We start from the raw sequence: 21,828 nt of genomic DNA, 5'->3' as shown, positions 1-21,828 counted from the left end.
AAGAAGAATGGGCTAAAATTCCAGCAGAGCATTGTAAGAAACTCATTGATTACACCGTAAGCACTTGCTCGTAGTTATTTTGTCTTAAGGTTGTGCTACAAAATATTAGGCTGAGAGTGCCAATACTTTTGTCCGGCCCATTTTTGAAGTTTTTGTGTAAAATGATGTTGTTGTTGTTGTTGTTGTTTTTTCCCCCATTCTTTTTTGTTTTTTATTACAGGCAAAATAAATGAAGATATTACTACCAACGCGTTTTTAATTGCAATCATTTTCTGGGAGAAATTGAGCATTATCTGACAGAAATGCAGGGTTGCCAATACTTTTGGCCTGAACTGTCTGTTTTAACGCACATTTTCTCCACGCACAGTTTATTGGGAAACTAATTCATTTACAGTGGGGAAGTTGGACAAAACACGTTTCAAGCATAGTTTCTCTCCCGAGCTTAATTTACAAGTACATTGATAAACATATATACTGTATATCAAACCAATATTCCAACAATGTATTTCTATATTTGAGCTTCTTCTTTTAACCAATAAGATTTTAGGTCTTGCAAGCTCGTAGCCAATCACAGCGTTGCTGCCAGCGAACGCTCTTCCGGGTTATTTTGTGTTTACCTGCGATGACCATGGCTGCAGAAGGTGACTTCTTGGCGAGATACCGCGCTGTGTCGAATAAGCTTAAAAAGTAAGTGTTGGGGAGGAATAAGTTACAAGGGAAAATAATATCAAGTAAAAAGAATTCAAGCGAAGTTATGCCTGCTGTCCACATTCTACCTCGAGGTTGCTAGCTTCTATCGACTATCAGGGCGCTGCTCTATCTTGGGTTTTGTTCAAACGTTTTTGAATCAATTTATTAACCTGCTATTTGTTTGCGCCACTGTATGTCATTTTAACGACATAAGCATGCTTGCCAGTGCTCTACAATACATAAATTATTGATGGCACACTTTGTCACATTTTGCTTGTCGTGTAACTACACAACATTTTTTGTCCTCATTGCAGACGTTTTCTTCGGAAGCCAAATGTCGCGGAGGCCAGTGAGCAGTTTCGTAAGTTCCAATTGATTGAACGTACACTCAATCAAGGGCGTAGGTTTGGTCTTAATATTGATAGGGACGATATAACAGCATAATCTGCATGTACAGTTTTTGCGAGGTACGGTACATTAATAAGACCAAGCATATTTGGTGAATGGGGGTCAGGGCTATGTTTCTCACCAATATGAGCCTAGTTAATGGATAGGCTAAATGATTAATGCAAAATAAAACTGTATTGACCTATACTAACTTAACACTGCAAATTTATAGTGTCTTAATCTGATAATTTTTGTTAAATCTAGTCAAATAATTTTCTCCATCTTTTTTGAGTGTTAAAGGCTAGTTAACAAATTAGTGCGTCCGATTCTTCCACTAACTTTATTAGTGCATCAGATTCTTCCATTTACTTTAAGTAAAATATTACTATTTGTTCGTATTGAGCCAATACATCGAAAAGTTGGTCATTTTTCACCTACATCACAAAAAAATTCTTTCAAAGAATGTTTTGAACAATATTCTTGAATTAAGAACATTTCTGACAAGTTTTTCTTTTAAGATTATATATACAAACTTTTCGCTTAAAATAAGTCTGTTAAGCTTATTTTCAGCTAGCTGTTTTTCTTGTTTCAAGAAATCTGAGTGAGTAAAATCGACTTGAAGCACTGTAGCAGTAGCAAAATTAGTGGGGTGTTCCCCACCTCCACAATATTGACATCTCTTTACATTGCTTACAGTGGCTGCTGCTGGCGGGAAAAAAAAAACTTATATTTCTCGTCTTTAAAGGGGCGGGGGAGGCGGCATCTTGTATTTCTTTTGGGTTGTGTGTGTGTGTGGGGGGGGGGTCAAGTCATCAGCCAATCAAACGTGCGTTTTAGGGGGAAAAAATAGACTGGCACATTCAGCGAGTGAAAACAGGGTCAGTGTAAAGTACTGTAATTCACTTAATAATGGTAGGATCATTTCTATCCTTTCAACATATAGGAAGACAATCTAAATGACCTATATAACTGAAGTCATTATATAATGCAAATAAGGTTGCTTAAAAGTTGGTGGGGATAATTTGAGCATCCTGAAAAGTTGGTAGTGTTATGTCCCTAGCGTCCCTATGTAAACCTACGCCCTTGCACTCAATGGTCAGATTTACCTCCCCCCTCACCTTCGTGTTTTGCTCACATGCAGCAATGTTTGTTTGTTTTGCTTCAGGCCAGCTAGCCAAAGAGCTTAAACAACAGGACTGTCTGCAATATGCTGCGTTCTGCAACCTAGCTATGGCTCGGTAAGGCAACTCGGCCACAATCTCAAAGTGTGTTCTGGAACCACATTGTTGGTAGCGTAAACCTTTATTCCAAATTTCACATCCAAAACAGCTTACAACTTCCGTATTGTATCATACTGTCTTTGTGTCTCCTGCAGGTGTGAGCAGACTCTGTTTAACGCTCCTGGAGAAGCCCTGGCACTAACTGATGCCGCTCGTCTTTTTCTTTCCTCTGAGCAAGAGAATCGGTCTTTGCAGGCACCAGGTTTTGACGAGCACCTTCAAGCTGCACTCAACTGCTACAGTTTTGCCATTAAGGTTTAGAATGATACCCCTTTGTTTGAAATCTAGTATGTTACATATTTGTGTGACTAGGCTACACTCAGACCGCAGTTCTCAATGAACAAATCCAATACGTTTGTGTTTTTCCAACGCCAGTGAGGCATTAACTTGACGGTCTGAATGGGACAAGTCGCAAAGAAGTGGACCAATTTTAAATCAGATCTAGGTCACTTTTGTATGTGGTGAAAGTCCAATCTGGGGCACATTTTTCAAAATGTTTCTCGGTTTTCTTTCTGTGCGCTGAATTAGCAATATTTCAAAATTGCTTACATGGCCAAGAGTGGGGCAAACTGACCGTTTGTGTGTGCATCATGCACACACAGCACATGCATGTGTTCTATCAAGCCATATAAACTTTGAATATAGGGATTATTTATTTCTGTTGTTTGTGTGCTATTTTTGGAAATCAGAATCAGATCACCCTAGAATGACATAGAGCCAGCATGTGTAGTAATTTGTTTTGATGTTTCTGCACATGCGGGTCAGACTGCTAATTAGTGCGCATGTGTAATACGAACTTGATCGGGCTCAATGGAAAAATGCAGTCTGAACAGGCACACCAAAAAAACAGATATGACGGAAAATTCTGCATTAAGACCTGCGGTCTGAACCTACGCTTAGTGTCTGTTGGCTAATGCTGATGTTTTTACAGGTCTATGTTGAAATGAACCAGCCTGTGATGGCAGCCAGTTTGTGTCTAGAACTTGGCAATGCACTAAAAGTAAGCTGTTCTATTTATGCGGTACATTATAAAGCTGATGTATTTCATTTGGTATGACTCTCCGTCATCCATAGGAGATGAACCGACCAGGAGAGGCCATTGTTCATTACCAGAGAGCGGCAGAGCTGCAAACACAGATGCCAGTGGAAGCTCTTCTGTCAATGGGAGAGATGGCTTCATGTAAAATTCTCACACGTGAGTTTGATGTCGCTGATGCGCCAGTCGGGTTATCTTTCTTTCACTCCACAGTTCGGAGGTTCTGGCCTCGTATCTCTGCTCCAGCCATCCTCTTTGAAGTTTGCATGCTGTGATTGCATGTGTTTTCTGAAATTGTTGCATCGTATTCCCACATTAAAAAAACCTGTACCTTAAGTTTAATCAACCATTCCAATTTGTCTGAACTGTAGGTGCGAATGCAAGTACAGTGATACCTCAGCTCACGAACGCTTAAGCTCACGAACTTTTCGCCTCAAGAACATTAAATTCGCGAGCATATAGTCTCTGCTGACGAACTAGTTTTCGGCGGACGAACCAAACCACGCGGTCGAACAGCGCCACGAGAAGCTAACGCACGCTCACGGCGTCCCAGTTGGTCCCCTCCCTTTCGTTGAGTGCGGACGTGGTTTGTGTTTGAAAGACATTTTGGACCATATTGAGTGTACTTTTGCTATTATGGGACCGAAAAAGAGTTACCTACAGTCATTATGGAAGGTGACTTGTGTTACCAATTCGCCCTCGACTGGTAATTGGCGGTGCTTTCAGCTTCCCACCGTAGTGAGAAGTGGACCGGCGAGTCACGTTGGCTCGTTGTCGTCGCTTGTCTTCGGTTCGCCCGATTTCCTCTCCAGAGAGGTGGCGGCGTGCATACAAACACCCAGAGGCGTCGGATGGCTTTTTGTGGGCACTTTTATTAACACCCAAAAGCATTTGTGGGACACAGCGCTGGAGTCTACGCTAACTGCGCACTTTGCCGGTAACACTCTCCTTCCAAACAGTAACTCCCTCCCTCCCTCCTCCTCCCACTCCATTCCATCAAGCCATCAACTACCATCACAAAGGTAAATAAAACGACTTTATTCTACAGTACAATTTATTTCTTTAATTATAATACAATAGCACATTTATTATACATAAAATAAGGTATATTTTTGTGTAGTTTTAAGGCTTATTTAGTAGAAAATTATGTTTTATGGGGACCTGGGAACGGATTATTCTCATTTTAATGGTTTCTTATGGGAAATAAATGTTCGGAAGACGAACTTTTCGCCTTACACACACTTTCTGGGAACCAATTATGTTCGTGAGCTGAGGTATCACTGTAGTTGTTTGGTTAAATGTGCCCCGAAATTGACTTGCATTCAGTTTTAAGTATAGACGGCCTCTTGTCCTAAATCAGCTAGGGAAGGCCTCAGATCACCTGCAACCCTAAGTGGGATGAGGATTAAGCACCATTCAAAATTTAGGATAGTACAATAATCTAAATTGATAAATTGATTTAGAGGCGTGTTTCCAGATCTTTGACATTTTCTAGCTCATCTGTGTATGCTTTGTGTATATTTTTTATTCCAGGCGACTACGATGGTGCATTGTCCGTGTTTACAGAGATGCAACTGTCATGCCAGGAGAGAGGACTGCAACTACCAGGCACTAGCACACCTGTTGGTAAGGTTCTTTTGTATTTCACGTTTCATTGATGGTGAAGACCCTACGTCGTCATTGAGCATTCAAAGTTCTGCGTCAAGGGAACGCATAGCTCTGTAATCCACCATCAACCCACTAGAGGGGTGTGGCTTTGTCTTTTTAAGGTTTCGGGGGACTCTTATTGAATTCCTTTAGTTTTCCTGCAGTCATAGACATAGACAGTAATGGCAACGGAGATGGAACGAGTGTCTTTGGAGTTGGAGCGAATCAATATTGAATAACAAATGTTGTTAACACAAATGTTGAGGAGTAGGCGACATAGAAGATGTTTGCATAAGTGTTTGAAAATGCCAGCGTTGTTGTGCTGAACCGGAAACAACATTCGAAGCGGACCAATCACAGTCCTTTGACATTCACGTCATGACGTGATGCATAGTCAGGATTTTTGGGAGGCGCACGTCAGGCTATGCCTTAGGGTCCAAATCGGTGTCTGCATTAACGGCGTTGGTCTGCCGTCACTGCAACGCAGATTAATTAGTCAGGCTTCAATCCTCAACACGTTGGGTACATTCATATTAAGTGTTGCCAGAGTGCTATAAATTTGTGATAAAAAAAAATTCACATCCTCAAAAATCTGATAACATTGCAAGTGCATACTTTGAGAAACCGAATGGGTTAGATTGAGGGTTATGCTGCAGGTTAGCAGTGCTGTTGCCATGCTGCCTCATTGTCACCAACCTTTTCAGTTTGTCTGCATGACACGACACATGTACTGTACATGGTGTAGGGATGGAGACCTGGTAACCATGGTAATCGGGTGGGAGGTGGGTAGTCATTAGGCTCATTGTATTACGTGTCTGTATAAAGTTGTTGTTTTTAAATGTAAAGGTGCTTTTCTGGACATTGTGGCAAGATGCGAGATCTCCAGAGTACTACTGCTGATGCTACTTGAGGTAAATTCTATGGTTTTATATGTTACTTTAAAAATGAATGGTATCTATACTAAATAAAGAATGCAGTTGCAATATTTGCTTCCTAAAAATGCATTTAGATTATTTTCCCAAATCATCAATCAGTCCCTAGATCAGGGGTTTTCAACCCAGTCCTCAGAAAATGACTAGATATCAATAGGACGTGTCCCCCAAATGTCCCCGATTGCATTGCCACTTATGGAGGATGTTGCCATTGACGTCCATGGACGTCCAAATTTCCCATTCATTTATAATGGCATTTAATGTGTTTAATGCCATTGATAGGCATGTTTGTCCATTCTAGTGATAGCCTTGGGCGGGGCTACGATCTGTATTGCCACACAGGAAAGACCAGGTGTAATTTCTCCCGAAATTGCAGTTTCTAGTTTGAGTAATGAAAATCAAAATATTGCAGATGTAGTTATACAGGAACATTGTCACGATGGACTGTATGAGCAACTGCCAAATTTTTAGTGGCACACAGCCATCAAATTTTGAAACGCTGAGGGGAGTTAACGGTTTAATATGAAAGGAAGGGAACACCAACGCAATGAGAATCAATACTCTCGTAGATAGCTAGTATAGTGTTACGCCCCTTTATATCCTTTTCATTAACCATAAAGCCTGTTCATTGGATTGAATCTTGACTGCTTTTCTGTGCAGCCTCCGCCCCAGAAGTTGCTACCAGAACATGCACAAACACTGGAGAGATACGCATGGGAGTCTTTTGACCCACACAGCCAAGGTGGAGAAGATTTAACTTCTTAACAAAAACTATTATGATCCATTACCCTTTTCTCTTTGTGTTGTTTTGAAGCAGTTGCTTGTGACAAATTTATGACATTTCTTTGAAGTTCAATGATTCATTGGTTGTTCTTTTTTAGTGACCTTCCTGCCTGAGAATGTTTTCCTGCTCCTGCAGTCAGTGGTGGTGAGCTTCATCAGCCGCATACTTGTGCACTTGACAGGATTTCCTGGTCTTCTCCTTGGGGCCTTTTGCAAAGCTGCGATAAATGTGCTGGGATTGGCCTTGCTTTTCAACTCGAGCTTAGTTTTACCTTTTTAATCTGTGGCATTTGTACACGTGTCCTCAAAGCACAGATAATGTACTGTTTTTGATAAGCTGTAATAATCAGAGGAGTCTATGGTGAAATCCAGTTTTTGAACTATCATTTACATGCCATGTCAAGGCCATCTGATTTTATTTGTGCAGCATATAAAAGCCAATGTGTTTTGCAGATGGCATGCCAGGAGAAAGACACAGAGTCCCTGAAGTCTCTTCAGACTGAACTATGGTAAGCATTACAAATCTCCATCATGGGCAATTTTTTTTTTTTTTTTTTTACTTCCAGTGGTTCATGTAACAATTTTCATTTACAGTCTTACATTTGTGCGTTACACCTTAGGCCACTGCTGACTGCTGAACAGAATCACCTCCTCCACCTAGTGGTTCAGGAGCGCATTACACCGTCTGGACAAGGCATTTAGTACAGCGCTGTTCTCATCCGCTTCCTCTGGGAACGATAGTTAACATCATGGAAACATTCCTGCCTGTGACTGGGTCTGTTCAAAGACCTCAAGAAACACTTTTACTGGAAGAAAAACAAAATGTAAAACCTTAAAAAAAAAGTTATTATATTATGTTCACATTTTTATTTTGCACTTTTACTCGAGTCTCTTTTACTAAAGCACTTGTCCTCAGATGCACGTGAGCTTGAGCCTGTCTTGGCTGACTGGTTTAAGAGGCAGGGTATATGGGGACTAGTAGCCAATCCATTGTTTAGACAACAATTCATACTCCCATCCACACCTAGTACAATTTAGTGTTCAATTTGTTTTTGTCATGCTGCTTGGACACCTTGATAAACTCACAACAAGCAAAGGGAGAATGTGCAAAGTCAGAACAGAGGTTTGCTATAAAGCAGGCATACCAGTCACTGGGCTAGTAACATGGGACTTCTGATATTTTAGACTGCCCTCTGATAATGCTGATCTTAGTTTGAAGGGAAAAAAATGAAGACGTGTGTTACTGGTTTTATTGATTATATGGCTTCACTCCAATGTAATTACAAACCTAATGCATCATCTAGAAATATGGTAAAATGAAACACTGTCCTCCTCCATATCTGGTTCACATGTACAAATTGATGTACTTTTTAAAGATAGCAGCCTACTTACAAACAAAAATGCAAAACAGTTTAAAAAAAAAAAGGAACATTACAAAATGTTACAAAAATATAATGGTTACAATGTACATGGATAAAACAAGGATACACCATACTTCAATTATAAAATAAAGATACATGACATAAAACTACTTGTCTTTTCAATTAAGGCTTGGTTTTAATTGTTCAAGTAAAGCAACAGGGAAGTGTTGCTCACATGCTGCAATTTTACACGCTCACATCTTTCTTGTGGCTGTTGCTAAAATCCTCAAGTTTCAGGTGGTGGGGGTCAGCAATTAAACTTATCAGTTTTATCGCCCTGGGTTCATAATAATTTGTACTTGATGGCTTTATGTTCCAAAAGAGCCAACACTGTGTGACTTAAGGCACAGATATGTCACACTTCTGTTTTCTCTGGAAATATTTGATGCAAAATTTGCCTGAAGTTTGGCTTACCTCAGCGTAGAGGGTATATCATTTTAAAGGTAACAAAATCCACTTGTAAGACCTTCTGAATTCTCCTTCTGTGTAAACTAAAAAAACCAAAGACAAATATATTGTTCCCACTTCTCCCAAATGTTATGCTAAGCTAACTAGCCACAAGCTAGTAGTGTCACAGTTGACCTATGCCTGACTTGCCACCAGATGTCAAATAGATTATATTACACCAATAAATTGAATTTGTTACTCTAATTCATTTGATATATTTAGGTAATAGTGTGAACTAGCTTGTTAAAAAAAATCAGATTACTTCCACATAGTCCCATAAATTCTAATTTGTTAAGGGAAGAGAAATTTGCCCCAAAATTATACATACATAAATGAGTTAATTATCATGAGGCCAAGAATTATTTTAAATGCCTTTTTAAGTGATCAGCAACATTCTTGCATTTGACTCCCAACATCAAATATTTGTCACAAATTTGGAGGATACTTTAACGTCCCAATTAAGGTATGTGTTCCCAGATCCTGGCCTCCGCTGCCTCTTTCTTCTCACTCGCTCTTTTTCCGCAGGACGAGATAGGTGATGGCTAAGAGCAGCGTGAGGACAAATGAGATCCAGGCCAAGATGTAGGAGTGTCCGTATGCTCCCTTTTCACCAGCGTGGAACTCAGCAGTGTAAATTGAGGCAGCTATCATTATACACAAACCTGCCGACAGAAAGAGATCACTCAAGACAATCTGAAGTTATAACAGGTAACATCTCACCAAAAGTATCAATTAACTAAAGTACAATTTCTCCATATAGTACAGTAGCATGTCCAAACCTTTTGTATGCCATTGAATAATGTACTTTTAATTGGAATTGACCCGTGACAATCACTCGGTGGCTCATGCTTGTTCAATAATTTAAAAAAAGAAAAATCGCCTTGCATTTTTGTTTTAACTGGGCGTCAATTATATTGATTGAGGCATGAAATTTTGAGGGCCTTTTTGGGAAAGCTCAACCGTTTGCATGCCACTGTACCATTTGAGTGGCTTAATCATTTACAGCACCTACAGTATAACAAGCATTTTTAATGAGTGAATTAAGAACATGTTACATAGAAAATCCAGTATATAGTTTGTCGAGGCCTACATCAGTAACTTGGGGTAGATTTCCTTAGCATTCGAGAATAGTATCTTTTCTCGTATTTACTGTTTGACTAAAAGGTCAGGTTCCTTCAGTCAGAAGACATGAAATTGTGCTGTTTTTTCCATACAATCCCAATTTTTTTGTAAATGTTGAAAATAACCCCTCTTGCTCCTTGATTGTCCAAAGCCGTGTAAACCGGAATTTTCTCTTAAGATTGACAGCCGTACATAGGATTCCAACAGTTCAAAGCAAGTTAAATGCAAGACTTTTGAACTCCATTTGAATTTAAATTTAGGCCTAACTCAACAACTAATTAAAATTGAAGAAAAAACAGCTGTATGTCAAGTAGTTTGGTTCAGTCGTTGCTAAATGTCATACTCAACCGAATTGCATACAAAACCTGAAAGAGTAGCCACTTCAAAAACGCAGAGAACTTCACTTAAGTCGATTTAATGTTAAAAATCAGTTAAAAGTCTTATTTTTTTTCTTAGGCTACCACAAAATAAAAGTTTCTGGCAAAGGACCTCCAAAGTCATGATTTTCGCAGAATTTTGTCAGTTTGACAGCGCTATTGTTTAACTAAGCATGCAAATAGACCCTACCCACCGACGTCACAAAATCACGTGATCGCTGTATTGTTCCGCCCCCTTGTCCGTCATTTTGTGTCTGTATTATCAATGGTCTCAATTGATCGAGCAATTTATAATGCATTTCATGGAAGACCCGGTGCTTTCGGATGCCGTAAACTCACTTGATGCGTTGCATAAAAGGCGTTATGTGGAAAAGCTTCAGTTTATCCATTCGCCAGATCCATATTTGATGCCTAAATCGATGTTTTTCGACCCGCTGTCTGCGCCGTATTTGCCAGACATCTGCTAGCTACCCTGATATTTAAAACTATCTTTTCCACACAAAATCAGCCTATTCTCACGAAAGTTTGAAAAACTTTAAGAGCTTGGAGGCTTATAAATACTTCGTCGCTGGTTGGGTGAAACAGGTCCTCGTCCACGAAAATTCGAAAATTCGGCAGGAATCTATCTTGTGCTTGGAAAGGTGAGTTACGAAATTTTCAATTCAAAATCTTTTGTTCTTGCTAACATCCACTGTCAAGTCTAATGTATTTCATGTCATTTGTCAATGGAGCTAGGGCTTTTAATGTTTATATGGTTTAGCGATAGCACTCTCACTACATACATACGTGTATGTTGTCGGCGATTAGCCTAGCAATGATCTTAACTGTGGTTGTCAGCCCCAAACCCTCTAAATATATATTAAATGCATCTTACCAGATATAAAATGACTACTTCATAATCTGTGGTAATCGTTTGGAGCCCAGTTTTCTCGTCGAATTGCAGCAGCCCATCTCGCTCTCTCCTCTCCGGGTCTCTCGGAAACCGGTAGAACTTCAAGTCTCTCCGTCTATCTTCTCTGTTATTGCAACCGACCGCCAAACACGCCTTCACCATTTTGATTATTAATGTTAACGAGCAGAAAAACACGCCGTAAGTAGGAGGAATGCACGTAGCCGTAACAGGTAAACACTATGTGTTGACGGACAATTGGGCGGCACCAGTCAGGAGGGCGGAGTTGTGACGTCACGTGGGTAGGGTCTATAGTCTAGCGAGAGCCAGTGAAATCGGCGCCATATTGCTTCTAGAAATCAGAGACGATGGGACGGGTTTTAAAAATAAGCATATACAACATGATAACTTTGTTTGATTAAACAACTATCTGGCATTGTAGAGGAGTAACACGTTTTCATTTACGCAGTGTTTAGTGAGTTTGCGTGATACAGTGGTACCTCTACATGCGAATTTCATTCGTTCCAGGACCTGGTTTGTAAATTGAAATGGTTGTATGTCGAGCAGGATTTTCCCGTAAGATTACATTATAATTCCATTCCCGTATTTTTCGGACTATAAATCGCACCGGACTATAAGTCGCATTTTGGGGGGAAATTTACTTGATAAAATCCAACACATAAAACAGATATGTCATCTTGAAAGGCAATTTAAAATAAAAATACAATAGAGAACAACATACTGAATAAGTGTACAGTATGAAATGTTGTATGATGCATGAACAATGAAATGCGAACGTGGCCGGTACGTTAACGTAACATGGCTATTAAGAGTTATTCAGATAACTATAGCATAAACATGCTAACAAGTTTACCAAACCATCAGTGTCATTCCAAAATACCAAAATAACATGTGAAATGATGTAACAATTTGTTAATAATTTCACACATAAGTCGTTCCAGAGTATAAGTCGCACCCACAGCCAAACTATGAAAAAAAACTGCGAGTTAGAGTCCGAAAAATACAGTAATTCGTTCCACAGCCCAAAAATCTATGCTAAATCCTTAATAAATACTGCCGGTACAATTACTAATAGCAATTACACATTGCAAAAGAAAATTATAAATACAAATAATAATAATAAAAGGAAATTTTAAAAATCATTTTTATTGTCACCTTATTTTACTGGTGAACCAAGGTCGGAGGGAGGAGACGGCGGGTGTGTAGCTAGGTAGAGGGGGCAGGGGGTGACCGGTGAGCCACGTTGTCTAGCCAGTTCACTCACACGCACACCACATTCATATTTTCCTATCATTTCCATCTTAATTTCAATGGTAAGCTTCCCCTTTTTCCTTTCTCAACCACATGCACAAACGTTCTTGGAACCCATGTTGATTTCTCTCGCAAGAAAATCTGCCTTGCGTCCGTGTTGCGGGGAAACAATGAACTGGCGAAACTGTCATGAATCGTCGTGTTTCGAGCATGTCATATGTTGAGACAAATGACAAGTCAAATTTCACGTCGGATGTCGAAAGGATCGTATGTCGATGCAATCGTATGTCGAGGTACCACTGTATGGCGATGCTGCCAAGACCGTAAATTGGTAAGTTTTTGGGTGGGAACACGGTTTACAAATGCCATGTATGCTCTACTTGTAGTGTACGTTGTGGTCATAGTAAAGGCAATTTAAGCCATGACACAAACTGTTATTTTTAAGTGTCCCTATGGGGTGCCATTTATTATTTATGTCGACAACACACCCGATGATTCACTGTCCCATGGAAGTAAAAGCCACAATTAGAGGAAATATGTTATTTTAATCAAAATCGGGTCTTAAGAAATGTTTAATAATATAAAATAAGATGAAAGAATGTGAAGTATTATGATCTTAATTTGTCTGTCACCCACTGAGGATCCAATAAAAATCTGACCGTGAATCTATTTTTGATAGATATGACAACAAGTGTTACAAATATTTAGAGCAGAAAATCATGACCAATCAAGAGGATTCACATGACTCACTTTTTCTGTTCATTGCTTTGTGTCCATTACGTATGTTAAGAAGAGTGAAAAGAAACGCCCTTAAGAAAAGTGTAGTCTTAGAAAGACTTCAAATCTCTTTGCCCCCAAACCATTACACAATATTTCACTCAAACTTTCTAATATTGCTATTAAAATGAGAACTACCTTTTACCTTATTCCTATTTACCTTTTCAATAACCACGGCTGATATCTGAGTCTCTTCCCTTGCTGAACTAAGCTGAATTAAAAGTTAATCAATTTAGCATGGAGGTGAGCTTACACAAGTGACGATACTCGCACAAAACACCATATGAGTTTATTGTTTACTGTCCATTACTTACTAATAGTTAAAAATGTGTATTTCAATTCCATTAAATGAATAAATACTTCTGTCCTGCTTGACATCAGTGATTGTTGTGCATGCCATTCAATTAGTTTTGTCAAGACTAACCCAGCAGATTCTTGAGATAGAGAATACATAACCTTTTGTCCTTCCTGTGTCATGCAGAACAAATAAATGTGCTGTGATTGAACTTGCCTCTGGGACTGAGCAGACGGAATTGTAGCATTGGTTCTTAATCGATCTCATCCCATGATCCTCCCCTTTTTCCTCAGTAAATGTACTGTACGCACTTAATGTGAATCGCCGTGTCACATCATTAAAAGATTCCCTGAAGTTATACAGTAGAAAATGGCTCTTACTCACAGGCAAGCAACTGTAAAACGCCGGTAAAGGTGAAGCGCTGGCCTTTGGGTAGAGTGAAGAGCTGAGCCACAAATACGAACAGGGCTAGGATGGCGAAGATGCATGCCAGCACTGAAGTCGCCTGTACAGCCTGGAGGTACTCTGAAGCCACAGTTCATAAAAAGGTGGTGAAGGAATAACAAACATTTTGACGATTGCAATTTGTTAAGTAGTCATTAAAACTCAATTACATATTAATGATTTTCTAACAAACTGGTACTTGCTGTTATCAAGCGCATCACATGTCTGCTGGGCATATGCTGATTAATATTTGACTTAACAACTGTTAAAACCTCTTATTTCTTGCAATGGGATGGGACACAAAGTGTCATCCATTAGGTCACAAAATTTCACGTAGGCTTTACCTTCTGGGTAGTCTTTCAGGTTAGTGTAATGCCAGGCTGAGTTGACAAGATCCCATCTTCCCCACAAGTCAGTTGACAATGCATCAGTGGTCCACCAGGCCTAAACAGGTACAAGCACCATTTCATTGCATAGCGCATACCACTTTAAATCATCACAACGCATTTAGAGTGTGTTAGGTCTGGCCTCTCACCCTGCTGTTAATTAATATTTAACTCTATAGTGCACTCATTTAACTCATTGGCTGACACTGACAACACTAGGGGTCTGACCAAATATCAAAATAGTGATATATCGTGATACTTTGTATTAGAGCTGAAACGAATACTCGAGCAACTCGAGTAACTCGAGTTTAAAAACTGATCCGAGTAATTTTATTCACCTCGAGTAATCGTTTATTTTGACAGCTCTAAGCATCACGTTTTGCTCGGACTACTTTTAATGCGGGACAACGCGCTGGTGTCACGTGCGTAGAGGAAGAAGCAAAAAAAAAAAAAAAAACTTACTGCAGCCGACAACCGCTACAAACGACGCCGACGTTGCTAAATACTAGCCCGCACATGCTACGTTAGTTGCAGGTGGCGTCCAATGAGTCTCATAGAGATCACATGTATGTTGAACTAGATGCAAAATGACAGACTAGGCCGCGTCTGGGCAGCGTTAGCAAACAGCCGCCATCTTAAAGCAGTAGAGCGCTAAGCGCTAATAAAGAGCGCTAAGCGCTAATATATAAGATTAACGTTACTGTCACTACTAGCTCACCTTACGTTAGCCCTGCGGAGGGCTAGGTTTCAATTAATTAAGACCACTTTCGATGCGTGGCTAACGTGTCTTACATACAGGCTTTAACATAACATAGCGTTGTGGAGTGATGAGGGCGTCAAATAAAAACTCAATAATGCTAACTATCAATTTTAGCTCAGTAGTCATTGCTGGATAAAACACCAAGTAGCACTAGTCCCTAATGTGCTCCAATACAGCCTGTATCATACATTTATTTTGAACAGTGCAAAAACTCAAAATCCTATCAGGACTTACAGTTTAGACTAACTTAAAACTTAACTAGAACTTAAAAATGGCTTGACACAAATAGAAATTCAATTGAAAAACGTGGGAAAAAATCCTAACTTTTAAGTTATGTGTGTTATCAAGCGTAAAGGCATTTTTAGGTGTGTTTATATATATATATATATATATAATTATGTATATACTTTTTTAAAATAAGATCTAAAGGTTTTTTTGAGTGAAAGCAGTGAATTAGTCATTTTTTAAAATTCTAGTTACATCTGAGATGCAATTGTTGGCTGTTTTCAACAATATACATCAAAAATAAAGACATTGATTGACTGAAAATGATAAAATGTCTTGTTTTCTCATGTATATCTATAATTGCTCTTCACCTGAAAATATATTTGTTTTATCCGATTACTCGATTAATCGATAGAATTTTCAGTCGATTACTCGATTACTAAAATATTCGATAGCTGCAGCCCTACTTTGTATCCCAAAACGTTATCGATATGCTCCTGCCAAGAATCAATATATCGTTGGGGTGCTTATAGGTCACTTTTTGTTCATTTGAGGGCATTTACAGGTCACTTTCTGTTGAGTTTGAGTCACTGCCTATTCATTTGGGAAGATTCTTGGGTCGTTTCCTATTCTGTAACCCAAAATAAATCAGAACCGACCCATAAACGCCCCAAAATCAACAGGAAGTGACTAAAAATCAACAGCAAATGGCCTGAAATGTGCCTAAATTAAACTCAATGGTTGCCATTGACCGCCATAAATGTCCAATCCGTTTGAAGTGGGAGGGATGTTCATTCGCTGCCACCCCCCAGCTTAAACGGATTGGATGTCGACTAGTGATAAACTCATTCCAATTCAGGAAGCCTCTTCTGAAGATGGTACACAAGAAAGCCCACCCGTCTCAGCAGACCATAGGACATGGTTCCAGTAATCCATGTGCTTTGTTGACATATCTTCAGCAAACTGTTTGCGGGCTTTCTTGTGTACCGTCTTCAGAAGATGCTTCCTCCTGGGGTGACAGCCATGCACACCAATTTGATGTAGAGTGCGGCGTATGGTCTGAGCTAGGGCTGCAGCTATCGAATATTTTAGTAATCGAGTAATCGACTGAAAATTCTATCGATTAATCGAGTAATCGGATAAAACTGTTTTTTTTTTTTTTTTTAAGGTCAAGAGCAATTATAAATATACATGAGAAAAAAAGACATTTAATCCAATATTGAACCATTTACACTCAATCAATGTCTTTATTTTCAATGTACGGTACGTACATTGTTGAAAACAGCCAACAATTGCATCTAAGATGTGACTAGAAAAAAAATTCACTGCTTTCACTCAAAAAACTTCTAAATCTTCTTAAAAAAAAAAAACATTTCTTACCTAAAAATTGTAATTACGCTTGATAACACACATCACTTGAAAGCTTCGTGTTTTTCCCATGTGTTTCAATTTAATTTCCATTTGTGTCAAGCTATTTTTAAGTTCTAGTTAAGTTTTAAGTTAGTCTAAACTGTAAGTACTGATAGGATTTTTAGATTTTGCAGTGTTCAAAATAAATGTATGATACCTGCTGTATTGGAGCACATTAGGGACCAGTGCTACTTGGTGTTTTATTCAGCAATGACTACTAAGCTAAAACTGACAGTTAGCATTATTATATTTTAATTTTACACCCTCATCACTCCACAGCGCTGTTTTTACAGATGAAATAAAGCCTGTATGTAAGACACGTTAGCCACGCATCGACAGTGGTCATAATCAATAGAAATCTAGCCCCCCGAAGGGCTAACGTTACGTGAGCGAGTGTCAGTAACGTTATATTTACTGTATTAGCGATAAGAAGTCTACTGCTTAAAGATGGCAGCTGTTTACTAACACTGCCCAGACGCGGCCGAGTCTGTCATTTTGCATCTAGTCCTAAATGCATGCGATATCTATGAGACGCATCGGACACTACCTGCTACTAGCATCATGCGGGCGTAGTTTTTAGCAACGTCAGCATAGTTTGTAGCGGCTGTCGGCTGCGTTTTTTTTTTTTTTTTTTAATTGCTTCTTCCTCTACGCACGTGACATCAGCGCGTTGTCCCGCATTAAAAGTAGTCCTGGCAAAACGTGATGCTTAGAGCTGGCAAAATTAAACGATTCCTCGAGGTGAATAAAATTACTCGGATCAGTTTTTAAACTCGAGTTACTCGAGTTGCTCGAGTATTCGTTTCAGCTCTAGTCTGAGGACTAACAGGCTGACCCCCCACCTCTTCAATCTCTGCAGCAATGCTGACAGCACTACTGTAAAGAGTCACATGACATTTTGGAGGGAAAATGACAAGCAGTACTCAATTTGGACATTTAGGGATGTACGTTTTTTCATAGGGGTGTACTCACTTTTGTTGCCAGGGGTTTAGATATTAATGGCTAAATTTTGAGTTATTTTGAGGGGAAAATAAAATAACTATTAAATAAGCTGCACACAGACTACTTTTCATTGTGTCCAAGTGTCATTTTGTCAGTGTTGTCCCATGAAAATATATACTTAAATATCTGCAGAAATACGAGAGGTGTACTCACTTTTGTGATACACTGTATGTATATATATGTATATATATATATGTATATATATATATATATAAACACACACACATACATATGGGTGAAAACACAGACATGGCTGAAAAAGCAGTTTCTGCTCTTGCACGCCTCTTTAAAATAAACTGCTGTATTTTAAGCCAAAAGAACTGTTGTTTGATAGAACAATATGTCTATATGCTGCCATAGCAGATTCATGGCGCAATAAGCCCCCAAACTATTATTAATTTGTCCATTTTACCCTATTTTGTCTGTCATTTTTAGCTTAGAATCCTTAATTGAGGTCTAATATTTTGTTTAAAAAAAAAAAAAAAGACTTTAAAAAATTATTCACTTGCATATTTTAAACTTTTAAACAAATTACGTCACAATGAAAAAAATGGGGTCTGTAAAAGTCACGGATATCTACCTCATAACTATCGCTTAGTTTTTTTTGTTTGTTTTTTTTTGTTACTGTCGCATTTTCCCCGATGTTAGATGATAAATAATCGATCCAAACAAAGGAAAATTGGAAAAAAAAGAAAGAAAAAAACATTTAAAAGGGTAAATATATGAAAAAGAACATCTCGACCACTCCTTGATGTCTGCGATTTCTGCATCTCGACCCTTGTTATAATACCATGTTTCACCCATAAAATCCCCCAAAAATCCAGCTGTGGCCATTCACAGCTGTGTCTTGACACTCAGTGATACATGCGACATGGAGTTTTTGGATAGAAACAAGGTAAGTACGCGATAATATCTCATTAAAGTCATGGCGTCTGTAATTCTGCTCTTGCGTGCTCTCACCTCCAGATAGGGTTTTGCTGTTTAAAAAAATTATTTTATTTTTTTTAATAAATGCCCTCCTGTCCAAAAATTTTCTTCCCCCAGAAAATTGAGATTTTAAGCTTTCCAATGATGTATCACACATGCATATTGGACAATTTTGAAATTTGGCCAAATTGGGGGTCTCAGAGCGGAACTAAAACTATTTGAATTTGACATTATTCTTTTCAAAAATAGGATTTTCGATTTTTATCACATCTTAAACTCTGTCAAGGTAAAACCTATATTTAAACATCTACCGTACATTCATCCTTTCAGCCATACCTCATCCTTTGGCTCGTGAGTGAATAAATCAAATGTGGTTGTTAAACTGGCTGACTTAACACCTGCCTAACTCAACTACAGTCCCATGTGTCCAATGTAGTGAAACAAACAATTGGAATTTGTAAATAAACAAATTAAAACCAAAACTACTCACACTGTCAATTGTTGCAACGAGGAGGAGGATAATAGCGGTGAGATGCACAATCACGATTCCAGCCAGCATCAACATTGTGACCCTCTGGAGAAAGAAATACTGTAACAATTAATTGAAGGGGCATCTGCGTGTGTAGGAGGATTCAGAGCGTTTATTCAAGTCAGCCTCCCCCTTCGAGAAAGCCCCTCACAGCTGTCCCAGATAAAACACTGCGAATGGGAGCTGACAGACTGAGGCCCCCTAAAAAACGCCCCCAACAGCCCCGCAGACAGATGTGCCCCCACCCCCATACTACGCCGACGTATAAACTTCACACGTTTATAATAACACATTGCAGGTTAAATCAACAAGAAATGTTTGTAGTGCTAGTCAACGGCTCGTATTGGGACCCTTGGGGCTATTTCCGTCGACGAGAAAGGCGCATTTGTTGCGACGGTGGTACGACATTCCCAAATTACACACACAGGCCCCTCTACTGTACAATGCCGTCAAGATCTTTGAAAAGAGCGCGAGAACACGACGCTTGAGCATTTCAACGTAATAATAATAATAGAATCAAGCCGTTGAGCGCATCTTTGGAATCGTTAAGGAAGATAGCGTTCGACTTCCAACGCGCGCCTTTTACGCTCAAAACTTTCCAACTCTTCTCAGCAACTTTTGAAAGTTTGGACTACGCCGTGACTTTCGCTGTCCTGCACACAAAAACACACACCAAAACCATGCAAAAATTGCGCGTTTCACTAAGAAATGTTTAGGAGTGAGAGTATAATCGAATATCATAACATATTACCTGAAAGAACTCGAACGAACAGCTCGGGAGTTATTTGGAAAATGTGAACGGCAGTAGAAGACCCACCCAGCTCTAACTTGGACGCACACACATCGGTCTGTTTTCCCTCTCTTCCCCTTGTACAAGCCCCACCCAGAAAGTTTCACATTTTTTTTGCCTCTTCAATGAAATGTCCACACTTACCAAAAGCTACACTGCATGCTGTCCACAAAACAACTCATTTCAAAAGCTTTATTCTTTCACCCTCTTTTGAAGTAGCCCACACAGTTGCTCAAAGTATTTCTTAATGAGTTGTTTTTGCTGCATGGCAATGACAACAATAAAGATTTGGTCCATTTTCATGTTACATGTGCTCTGTAACAACAATCCATTCTAATAAACTAATAGCATTCAATGTTGAAAGTGTAAGGGAATGTATTGTGTATAGAATCTAAAATGGCCAATAAAAGAATATGCATTGGCTTACATTGATGATAATAGATTCCAATTCTTTTGAACTGGGAGGGTTGGCAGTGATCATTCTCTGCCAAAAGAGTTAAGCATTAAAATGCTGTTACCTAGGGTGACGAAATGTCCTCTTTTGCCCGGACATGTCCACTTTTCACATCCTGTCCCGGGCGTCCGGCGGGTTTATGAAGATGTCCGGTTTCGATTATTTTTTGCGGGACCAATTAGCGTGTGTTGAACTTGACTGACGCTTTGCACAGAATACTACGATACTGTGCTGCCTGTGATGTGCTCTCAGCCTGCCGAGTTGTTAAGACTTTTATTCCGGTCAATACTTACATAATCAAATGCTTATATACCTAAAAGAGTAATTAAGTCGAAAATACCTCTAGTCTTCTTTGGATACAAATTTGCGCAGGCGTGCACAGTCACAGACTTGCTTTATCATGGCGCTAACTACCAATTCTCATTCAAAAACAAACCTTCGCCCCGACACGAGCTCACAGGCTATCGGTATGTACAGTCGTTAAACTTACTTTTCGGCATCTTTCGACTTCTGTCTAAGGGGCAGTTTACATGGCGACTCTGCGACATGAAGACGCAATGACTGTGTTGCGGGGTGGCCTCACGTGCACATGGTGTCGGCGAAGACGAACAATGGCGTACCGCACGCAGGCTATTTTTAGCCCGTGAAGTCGCATTGTAAAGCGGAAGTAAAGCCGAAGTGGGACATTATAGACCCACCCTCGCATAGACCCAACGTAAAAAGTGCTACTTTTCTCCGGTAATCTTTCAAAAACGAACATGCCGATCACGCATTGCTTTTTTGGAACTTGTAGAAACGACTCTAGACATTACGACACATGAAGGATGTTTTCTTCATACATTTCCGGAAACCAAAAACTCGAGAGGAAAAAATGTGAAGACCGAATCAACTTGCGCGGACTTTAACACCAGCTCGGCGAATCCATTCACGTTTCATATGCAGTAAACATTATGTTGGGTTTGCATGGTCTTTCAGAGGACAAAGAGGTAAGCCATTTTTATATTTTTAACTTATTTTTTTAGCGTAACGTTGTGCCGTACTGCTTCTGTCTGACAATGAATGACCTGAAAAGAATTACAATGGTATCTGACTGCCACTGTTACCGTTTCTGTTATATATATAAAAAAAACTACTTTAGTAAGGGGGAAGTGTAAATAAATTATAGGATTAAGATGTGTTATCAATGAAAAAATTACAAGTGTTCGTTGGCTGTCACTGAGTAGCATTTGCGATCGCTACACAAAGCTAACTAAATTACCCCCAAGAACGCTAAGAGACATAGGACAACCAGAGGATATATAAGAAAGACAGGGCTGATGGTAAAGGATAGCTTGTGGAAACAGGAGAATGTAATTGTCAGTTGCGTCGATAAAAAAGCTATGCTTAGGTTGGCTCGTTTTTTTTTCGTCTTTTTCAGCCTTCGACATAAAGCCATCTCTTTAACTGAACATTTTTATGTTCTTCCACATCTTTGCCAGTGAATTTGGCACCAGGCACATCATTTTCGGAGAGAATTGGTAGGTTTAACTCTGTAAACATCTCCTTT

At 39.3% G+C, this 21,828-nt stretch overlaps 2 protein-coding genes across 2 annotated transcripts; one reads left to right on the top strand and one right to left on the bottom strand.

The window, feature by feature from the left end:
• Positions 1 to 587: 587 nt before the first annotated feature.
• f8a (coagulation factor VIII associated) lies at positions 588 to 10,385 on the top strand. The gene is made up of 12 exons (XM_057844263.1): positions 588 to 687; positions 1,005 to 1,051; positions 2,243 to 2,315; positions 2,453 to 2,612; positions 3,289 to 3,357; positions 3,432 to 3,552; positions 4,927 to 5,019; positions 5,887 to 5,951; positions 6,633 to 6,714; positions 6,854 to 6,900; positions 7,209 to 7,264; positions 7,376 to 10,385. Exons 1-12 carry the CDS (start codon positions 623 to 625, stop codon positions 7,455 to 7,457), a joined length of 960 nt encoding a protein of 319 aa, XP_057700246.1. The 5' UTR covers positions 588 to 622; the 3' UTR covers positions 7,458 to 10,385.
• On the bottom strand, positions 7,992 to 19,895 carry emp1 (epithelial membrane protein 1). The gene is made up of 5 exons (XM_057844264.1): positions 19,790 to 19,895; positions 19,000 to 19,083; positions 14,144 to 14,243; positions 13,740 to 13,880; positions 7,992 to 9,285 (listed from the first exon to the last, which is right to left on the bottom strand). Exons 2-5 carry the CDS (start codon positions 19,072 to 19,074, stop codon positions 9,128 to 9,130), a joined length of 474 nt encoding a protein of 157 aa, XP_057700247.1. The 5' UTR covers positions 19,075 to 19,083; positions 19,790 to 19,895; the 3' UTR covers positions 7,992 to 9,127.
• Between the last annotated feature and the right edge of the window lie 1,933 nt (positions 19,896 to 21,828).

This window comes from Corythoichthys intestinalis, chromosome 8 (assembly GCF_030265065.1).
Source record: "Corythoichthys intestinalis isolate RoL2023-P3 chromosome 8, ASM3026506v1, whole genome shotgun sequence".
NCBI lineage: Eukaryota > Metazoa > Chordata > Actinopteri > Syngnathiformes > Syngnathidae > Corythoichthys > Corythoichthys intestinalis.
This window is presented reverse-complemented; position numbering and strand designations above follow the sequence as displayed.